The 10000-nt window shown below is 45.0% G+C and overlaps 2 protein-coding genes across 3 annotated transcripts in view; one reads left to right on the top strand and one right to left on the bottom strand.

The window, feature by feature from the left end:
- Positions 1 to 2792, bottom strand: part of cldn1 (claudin 1) — a 4677-nt gene extending 1885 nt beyond the window's left edge. Inside the window, 3 exon segments of one of the 2 annotated variants that reach the window (NM_131770.2) lie at position 1; positions 1237 to 1401; positions 2528 to 2792. The exon segment at position 1 is cut by the window's left edge and continues 84 nt beyond it. In NM_131770.2, coding sequence (NP_571845.1) covers position 1; positions 1237 to 1401; positions 2528 to 2750 — 389 coding nt within the window. In that variant the 5' untranslated portion in view covers positions 2751 to 2792. 2 annotated transcript variants of the gene reach the window in all.
- A 1921-nt stretch (positions 2793 to 4713) lies between these two features.
- Positions 4714 to 8063, top strand: zgc:153913. Its single transcript, NM_001079979.1, is given in 2 exon segments — positions 4714 to 4736; positions 5816 to 8063. A coding segment is annotated over 1 exon segment (1491 nt). The 5' UTR covers positions 4714 to 4736; positions 5816 to 5820; the 3' UTR covers positions 7312 to 8063.
- Positions 8064 to 10000: the final 1937 nt, after the last annotated feature.

Below are 10000 nucleotides of genomic sequence, written 5' to 3'. Positions count from 1 at the left end.
CTTGTAGAAAGAAGAGCAGAGCTGACATGAACACGCGCAACACACTCATACAGTCACCAGCATGGAGCACTCTGAGCTGCACTGCAGTGTAGGGATGAAGGGATGGTGGAGGAACAGTGGGATGAAGCCAAGAGGATCAACACTGAACAGGCGGTACACATGTTGCTTTTTCACAGGATTTTCCCAGCAGCTGGAGTGCCGGAAATAACGAAAAATACCAGCCATTAAATTACAGACACTTAACATAAAATAACAGACAGTACATTACTGATATTTACTTAATTTACTTCAAATTTCAGGAACATTTCTGATGTTTACTGCCTGTTATTTTACAGAACATGTCTGTGGCTGAACAGCAGACTTTATTTACAGTGTGGGTTCATCAGGGGTCCACAATAAAGCCTTAAGACTCAGAGTGGGGGACCGTCTCTGTAGTGATTGGACAGAGCCGCCTACAGAACACTTATAGGACATCTCACAGGTTCAACATTAAATATTGGAAAGGGGCGTGGTTTATTTTAGCCCCGCCTCTCATCTTTCACTCACAATAAACCAATTGGTAAAGGGGCACGGTGGCTCAGTGGTCAGCACTGTGACCTCACAGCAAGAAGGTCTCTGGTTTGAGTCCCGGCTGGGTCAGTTGGTGTTTCTGTGTGGAGTTTGCATGTTCTCCCCGTGTTGGCGTGGGTTTCCTCCGGGTGCTCCGGTTACAGTCCAAACACATGCGCTATAGGGGAACTGATCAACTACACTGGCCATAGTGTATGAGTGTGTGTGTGTGTGTGAGAGAGAATGAGTGTGTATGGGTGTTTCCCATTACTGTGTTGCAGCTGGAAGGGCATCCACTGTGTAAAACATGCTGGAGTAGTTGGTGGTTCATTCCACGGTAGAAACTCTAGAAACACCCACCCACCCACACACACACACACACACACACACACACACACACACACACACACACACACACACACACTACGGCCAGTGTAGTTGATCAGTTCCCCTATAGCGCATGTGTTTGGACTGAAACCGGAGCACCCGGAGGAAACCCACACCAACACGGGGAGAACATGCAAACTCCACACAGAAACACCAACTGACCCAGCCGAGACTCAAACCAGAGACCTTCTTACCGTGAGGTGATTGTACCCACAGCGCCACTGTGCCGCCTGTTTTTTTGTGAGCGCTGTCATGTGTGTTTGCAGCGGTCGTCAGTGAGTGTAATGAGCATGAGCTTATCTCCAGTGATGAACAGCACTCCTCCAGCCAGAGCCACTTTACTCTTCACCTGTGGCGCTTCTGAAAGGCAGGTTGTGCACTTCATGCCCACGAAAGACACCAGCGTCGACAGGCCACACAGGAAGATGCCGGTCAGCATCAGCCCTCGAGCCCCCTGGATCTCCCCTGAGAACACAGAGGACAGACATGTGGTCACAGTCAAGCCTCCTGCTGATGTACGGGGCTCGTTCTCACAGCACAGTACAGTACACAGTCACGGTGATCTTGTAGTTTGGGGACTGTTTTGTTTTGACTTCACTGTTCCCACTTATCAATAAAAATAAAAGGGGATTTGGGCTTTTTATCTCAAAATGGCATGATGTAACGGAGGCCAGCTAGTGCAGGCTGTGCAGGTAAACTTCACTCCTCTGACCTCTAAAGGTGCACTAGAGACAAACGCCAGAGGCCATGGTCTTAAGCCTCCTTGTTAGAGCAACTGACTTCCATGCGGAAGGTTGCCGGTTCGATCCCACCTCGGAGCGGGTTGGGTGGTGTAGGACCGGCGGGGTTACAATGACAAACTCACAGCTCTGACTTTCTTCTCAGAACTGAGGGATGTAAACACTAAATTGCAAGTTACAGTCAGACTTTCAGGAAATGAAGTCGTATTATCCACGTTATAAAGTCAGAACGTTTATTTTTCAATATCAATACTGAGATCTCCTCATTAGATTACATTTACATAATTAATATTTAAAATTGCACCCTTGAACCCAGTTTTTCTGCATTTGACCAAAATAGTTTTAAAACAACCCAGCGTCAGTGAGAGTGCTCAAACCCAGAGGCAGAGTCATGCAGAGAAAACAATCCTAAACCGGGAAGACCACTTATATGAGCTATTATTGGACTAAATAACAATCTGAAGGACGCTGACATCTGTTTAGTCTTGGCATTTTGTCAAACACACAAATATAGATATTTTTAAAAGTGTCATTTATTTTGGGTTAAAAAGTCTCATTTAAATTTAATTAATAAAATTAACTCACAAATATGGACAGAAACAGCGTGTAACTGCATCAATTCAGTGTAAATGAGACGGTTCAACCCTGAATAAACCCATAATAACCCATAATAAATGACACCTTTAAAACAATAAATGAGCATTTTCTGTCTACATATGACCAGACATTGTGTTCAATAGCCCAGCTCCATCAGCGCTGTGAGCTGTGCGGGTGTCCTCTGGGTCAGTCAGGTGATGTGCTGAGGAGCGTCTGGAATTCAGCTCACCTGTCCGGGCACGCGCGGCTCTTACCTGGCAGCTTCAGCAGGGAGTCGTATTTTTTGCACTGCAGCTGGCCGGTGCTCTGCGACACACAGGACTGCCACAGTCCCTCATACTGCGCCTGTGCTGTGATGATGTTGTCCCCGGCGTACGAGGACATCTTCCACTCCGCCATGGCTGTGGAGGCGATCAGACCCAGCAGACCCAGAAAACCCAGACAGTAACCCAGCATCTGCAGCCCTGCGTGCGCCATCAGGAGAGAGCTGGAGGAGGAACTGAGAGAACACTGAACACTGCTGCTGCTGAGGACAGAACATCACACACACACACACACACACCTGGAGGACACGCCTCCTGCACGACACCACACCCACTGCACTCTACACACTACACAGAAAACACTACAGTAATGCTTACTCAACACTGCAGACTTTCTGAAGCACACTATAGTGGAGTATCTGAATTTAATTATACAGTCGCTATGGTAACACAACAAGTGCAGTAACTGATCTGTTGTGGTAATTCTACAGTTGCTATGGTAACAACAACTACAGTAACTGATCCGTTGTGGCGATTCTACAGTTGCTATGGTAACACAACAACTACAGTAACTGATCTTTTGTGGCGATTCTACAGTTGCTATGGTAACACAACAACTACAGTAACTGATCCGTTGTGGTGATTCTACAGTTGCTATGGTAACAACAACTACAGTAACTGATCTTTTGTGGCGATTCTACAGTTGCTATGGTAACACAACAACTACAGTAACTGATCTGTTGTGGTGATTCTACAGTCACTATGGTAACACTGTTGTGGTGATTCTACAGTCGCTATGGTAACACTGTTGTGGTGATTCTACAGTCGCTATGGTAACACTGTTGTGGTGATTCTACAGTCGCTATGGTAACACAACAGCTTCAGTGATTGATCTGTGATTGATCCTCAGTGCTGATGTACTTTCATTTTCTCCATCTCACTGGTGGCGAGTTCAGGCGAGTGAGTGTTTAAGCAGCCCTGCAGGAAAATATAAATTTAGATCTCAAAGAAATTATCTTAATATTAAAGGAATCATGAGTTTAATCTTGCCCATGCCATGAGGAATGTCCTTCAGTGATGTAGTTATCAGTGGTCTGCAAGCTCCAGTGTTTACTGAGACTGAAATAAGATTACAACATTGATATTGAGATGAGAAATATGGTTATCGCAGCACTTGTGACTGCTTCAGGAAATATTTCCCGTCACAGGATGACTGAACATGAAGGAACGTGTAGTCTAGCACATCTGTTACCCAAGACAAGGCAAGACTTTATCAAGACAAAATCACATAATCTGACATGGGCACTTCTGTAATCGACAATATCACTCCAGTGATCTGACCAGAGCTTTACACAGTTCATATATATAGAGTATGAACACTTCAGTATTCACTGTAAATGAGTATAATATACTATCCTGAACGCTACACACGATCATCCACTCACTCACACATCATTATATGCTGGTCAGCTCAGCAGATCAACATCCAGAGGGATTTTCACTTTCAGATGGATTTGAGTTTGTCCAGTTGAACACAGAAGAAGATGGTCTGAATAATAAGGTAAACGAGAACCTGCTGAGATATCCGCCCGCGCGGTGAGCAGAGCACTCTTACTTCAAAACAAACACAAGCTGTTTCTGTTACCACACTGGCAGGTTTGCTCGTATTAAAGAGAAACTCTCTTCATTATCTCTGAACACAACACTAGTTTAGCTTGTCTAGAAAATGCTTCTTGATTTCAGAGTTTTCAGATATTTAGACTAGAATCACTCTGAGTAAAGCAATGTTTGTTTTGCAGTATACGTGATGGCATTGCTGTTAAACGTTCACAGTTGGTGCTTTTCTTGATGTGTTTTAGCTGATATGGATTTCAGAAATGTCAATACTGTTCACCGCAGTACAGCAGATCAGAGTCTGCAGGAGTCCGTCAATACTGTACACAACAGCCAAACATTCTCTCAGCCCCTGCATTCAGGAGAGTTCATCACTAATGTTTAACTAAATCAAGAATTACTCTCAGACATGAGTGATTGTGTGCAGCAGTTGTTTGTTGGATATTCCTGCACTCGTGCACTAAACGCTGAGCGATGTGCAGATAGTGTCTGACCAATGAGTGTCTGTTTGCTCATGGGGTTTCTCTGAAACTGCAGTGAGTTTGAGGATTTCTGCTGAACTGAGCTGGATGTGCACAACACTGCGGTACGTAAAACACACTGTCTTCACTGTCTTAGCCTTTCTTTCAACCATTATAATAGATTTACTGAACTGTTATTTGCACTTTATTATTCATGTATAATAAAAATGAATTAGCATTAACATCGGTATGATGAACTAAACCCTGTGTAGGATATCTTCAGTCTGAATATACTGAAATGTTCCATTAAGCGTTACACAGTATTGCTCAAGTGCTGCAACAGGGCATTCAGCTGGAGTTTCAGTCAGTGGCAAATAGGCTTGTTTTCTGAGGCTTTTCAGAATGAAAACACTTCATGCTCAGCTACTGACATGATAGGAACAGCAAACACTATTGATTGGACACTATTGATCACCATTGGATGTCCTATTGCTTTACATGTGCTTATAACAAACACACTTATTGCTCAAAATTACTATAAAACCTGATTCTGATGGATTAGTCAGGACAGTCCAAGGTCTGTTATTCCCAGACAACAATTCTGAATAACACAGACTCGTCTGGGAACTGGATCTGAGAATATATTTACATCCATATACGTACACCCAGATTCATATTCACATTGTCCACATTGGTCCCCTCTAGTGTCTGAATAATGCGCAGGTTAGTGTATAATCCATTCAGCTGTTTTAGTTTCTGTCAGCTTTGCTTTAAATTAAAGAACTAATGAACTATTATGACTCAGAATAATGCTTGTGACTATTTTTTACATCTTATTGCAAGTATCCATGTAATAAGCAGGATAAAGTACATCCAGCAAGGTTGTTTTCTCAGAATAAACCCTTCAGTCTTACTGACCTGATCAGTTTGTAGCATCCAGCAGAATAACAGGCTGTTATTAACCTCTAAACATCAATGGAAGTGAAAGAGAGTGGAGGTCTGGAGCCAAACAGATTCCAATGGCTGCGCCTGCTCGAGTCTGAAGAGTAAGGTCAATAGAACCGAGCTGCGCTTCACACCGGGCTGCTGGCTTTATTCTGTGATAACAACCTGCTGATGTGCTTTATCCCTAACATGTGAGAGATTCTGTTTCAGCAGAGACGATGATCAACACAATGACTGAAGGTGATTTTCTTTCCTCCAGGAGACATGAGTAATCTGTGCGCTGTGGTTCTGCTGGTCCTGATCCATCTGTACTGTAGCGTCTGCTGTCCTGAGCCCTGCCAGTGCTTCTCCAGCTCCAAACTGGTCTGTTCTGATGACAGGATGAAGAGTTTACCTGTGAACATCTCCACGCAGGTGCGAGAGCTGATCGTGGTGGCCTCGGGGATCCCAGATCTGGACCAGCAGTCGTTTCCGGAGACCCTCAGACTCTCGAAGCTGGTGTTTCTGAACGGCATGTTGAAAAGTGTGTCCGGCGAGGCCTTCGAGCGTCTGGTAGAGCTGCGGGAGCTGGAGATCAGCGGGAACATCTGCTGGATGAGCCTCGATATTCAGACCTTCAGCTCGCTGACCAATCTGACCCGACTCCTGCTCAACAATAATAAGCTGAGCGGTGTGGACGTGGGTCTGTTCCACTCTCTGCACCAGCTGGAGATGCTGCAGCTCAGAGGGAACGGCTTGTCTTTCCTCTCCGGTCGGCTGTTCCAGCGGCTCCATCGTCTGCAGGAGCTGGACCTGTCCTTCAACCAGATCAGCTCGCTCTCCACTGAGCTTTTCCAGAACAACTCTGAGCTCAGAGTGCTGTCGCTGCAGGCCAACAAGATCCCAAACCTGCCGGACGGCATCTTCACACATCTGGATCACCTGCAGGAGCTGAACCTGCGGAGCAACCTCATCCGGGTGCTGACCCCCGGGTCCTTCCCAGCATCACTGAAGACACTGATCCTCAAGAAGAACTTGCTGGAGAAGCTGACCAATGCTGTCTTTCACACACTACACTACATCACTTATCTGGACCTATCTCAGAATTCACTCACTGAAGTCCCGGCGGATCTCTTCCAGAATCTGATCTCACTGGAAACACTCGATCTGTCTGAGAACCGGATTTCCACGCTGGCCGGATCTGTCTTTAAAGGGTTGTTCAGTATTAAATCTGTGTATCTGCAGAAGAACAGTCTGATTTCTGTGGATGCGCATCTCCTGAAGGACCAGCACGACCTGCAGCTGCTCGACCTGTCCAACAACAGCTTACGGAGCATCCCGAGCGGCTTCTTCGAGGATCTGGACTTCCAGTGTGTGTTTGAGCTGCGCGGGAACCCCTGGAGCTGTGACTGCGGGATACACTACTTCTATGACTGGCTGAAATACAACCACAAACACGTGAAGGATCTGTCCAGGGTCTCCTGTGAAGCTCCTGAGTTAATCCGAGGACACAATCTGAGGTCTGTGGATAGGGAGCAGCTGGTCTGTTCCAGAAACTCCAGCTCAAACTCTCCAGAGATGATCTCTGTTGATGAAGGGTCGATCCAATGCTCGGTGCAGGAACTTAAAGGCACGGCATCTATCGAGTGCAAGGTCACAAAGTGCACCAATGTGAAGTTTCAGGCTGCTTTTCAGTTTGCGAATGGAAATGAATCGGGAAGAGTTGTGGGTAAGGAATGGCCAGCACCCATAGGATGCTCCACCGGGACCGCTTAGTGCTTTCATTGAACAGTCAAACTGTTTAGAGCCCTTAATCAGCTTCCGCTTTAGCTGTGCAGACGTGTGATTCCATTTGTTTAACCAGGTTTTACCATAAAAAAACCTGGCTGCTGTTGCATAGTCGACCATGGGAACCACAAATGGACTATGGGCAAATCTATCTATAGTTTCACCAAGGCGATTCTAGTAAAACTGTGGTTATACAACTGGAAGTCAATGCAACAAACACATGGTTATTATAATTTTACAATCACAAAGCCGAGGTTTATTTCTGTAAGGGACTACTCATGAAATGAACATTATACATCTACAAATGAACCTTTATTGCAGCACTATTGCACGCTGTGTTGGGGAAGTCCATGTCCTGCGGTGCTCCTGCAGCAGTGTACTACTCATTCACTTGTTTAGGAAAAGAATGAGTTATGCTCCTCTTGCATTACGTGTTGGTGTCATCTTCTATTTCTGACAGATGTCAGGCCCTTTTACTCCAGAATGAGTGAAATGTGAAGTAAATACTCAAACAAACCTTTCTGGATCACCTGAGGATCAGGATGCAAGAAAACACACACTCAGAAATGCTTGCGTTCAAAGTTTTCATTCACTTTAAAGCTTTGTGAATGTGCAGTCAGATGAGTAAATACATGATCATATTGAGCAGAACTGTACAGCACGCCTCATATTTCCACACAGCAATCACATCCGCATCTCTCTCAACACAAGACCATCAGTCAATAAATGGGTAAATAAAGCATCTTGTGTTCTTATTATTGTTTATTTTCTATAAAATGAACAGAAACACTTTGCTTTACTACTTACTTGAAAAAGGTGATCTAGTTAGGTAACTTGTGGTACCTGTAATGCATTACTCCAGCACTGGTGTCCAGTCCGGCTTCTCTATCAGAGTATTACAGAGATACAGGTAATGCAGGTGTGTTTGAACAGCTTAAATAGTTTCAGAAAAAGATCTTTGCCCAAACTATATAAAGTAAAACACATGATAAGTGACTACTTACACTCTTATTTTGCCTGCATCCATACTGCCCATCTACTGGTTGTGTAATGGTCACATGATTAGGGCTCTGGTCAGGGCCATGTCTCTGTTTCCAAAGGTCTGAGCTTCAGTTCTAAATGCACAGGTTGAGTTAGGAAGATGCAGGAGAAGTGTGGCGTGATGTGAGGCGTAGCGTAACAAAACTTATACATTTATTACAAACATGCCAGCGGTGCTGTAATGCGCATATATGACACCTTTCAGTGGTAAATAAACCCCAGAGTGTCTTTAATGGTTTTACCGCGGTGACAAGCTGATATACAGCCTCAACACAATGTTCACACAACCTTCCTCAGTGTAGAGAAGTGTGCCGGATGAGTCCATCAGTGATAAGAGAGGTGGATGAACTCTCCTGTGGGGCTCAAAGTGCAGTGATGATGAAGCACAGCACAGCGTCTCAACAGGCCAGATGATTCATCCCAAACATCCCGTAAATGTGCGGTGAAGCGGTGTTGAGCAACTCTTACTGGGAATGAAGCCCACTTTATACTTCAGCACTGAGAGATCGGTGTGCCCTACAGCAAAGCCATCACCAGTTCTACTCCTGCAGTGACACTTCTGAAGCACTAGTAGGCAGTGTGCTTTCACTTGTTTTGTGTTTACGTTGGAAATGAACGTAAATTCACACTCATTCAGGGAAGAAAGAGGCGGGAGTTATAACTATACAACAAACACTAGCAAAGACTACAGATATACATAGGCTTTGGTCTATTGCTCTTGCCCCAGGAGTGTTGCAAATATGGCCGCCGAGTGAACAGAATTGCTTGAAAGGGACTTTAGCGAACGCCTGCATACAGAACTCCTCTATGGGAATAAACAGTCATGCCACAGATCTCGCTCCGCCCCCACATCTCCAGCCCCACCCACACTCAACTATACTGAGCCAGCCAATCACAGATCTTGCTCTCCATATTGAGTGTGGTTAGATTTATTGAAAGGTGTGGGTCAGGGTCTGTGACTGAGCGAAGGCTACACCAGACCTGCTGCACACACTCTACACAGTATACACTGGCATTCAAAATTTGACGTGTGTTTGAGGAGGGGTCTAATAAAATTATAAACACTAATGTAGTGTTCGTGCTGCCCTCGTGATTTTATTAACATCTATGTTTATTGCAGTGTTTTAAAGTTAGCATGAAATCAAAATTTGCTGCTCTTATTTTAGTGTGTACAATAGCAGTTCTTATTATAAACGATGTCTCTGTGCTCTTTATTATTGCCGAAAAATTCATTTGCTCTCATTATCTTTAACTAAAGACCCCTCGAAACAACCGTTCTTCATGTCTGGTCTAGGGTGGGGCTATCAGTCTTTTAGGGCGGGGTTATCAGTACATTAGGATGGGGCAATGAGTCATTTAGGGCGGGATTGTCAGTCCTTTAAGGGCGGGATTGTAAGTCTTTAAAGGGCGGGATTGTCAGTCCTTTAGGGCGGGATTGTCAGTCCTTTAAGGGCGGGATTATCAGTCCTTTAGGGCGGGATTGTCAGTCCTTTAGGGTGGGATTGTCAGTCCTTTAGGGTGGGATTGTCAGTCCTTTAGGGTGGGATTGTCAGTCCTTTAGGGTGGGATTGTCAGTCCTTTAGGGTGGGATTGTCAGTCCTTTAGGGTGGGATTGTCAGTCCTTTAGGGCGGGATT

This window comes from Danio rerio, chromosome 2, assembly GCF_052040795.2.
Source record: "Danio rerio strain M-AB ecotype USA chromosome 2, GRCz13ab, whole genome shotgun sequence".
NCBI lineage: Eukaryota > Metazoa > Chordata > Actinopteri > Cypriniformes > Danionidae > Danio > Danio rerio.
The sequence above is the reverse complement of the archived record's forward strand: the minus strand, read 5'-3'. Positions and strand labels throughout refer to the sequence as shown.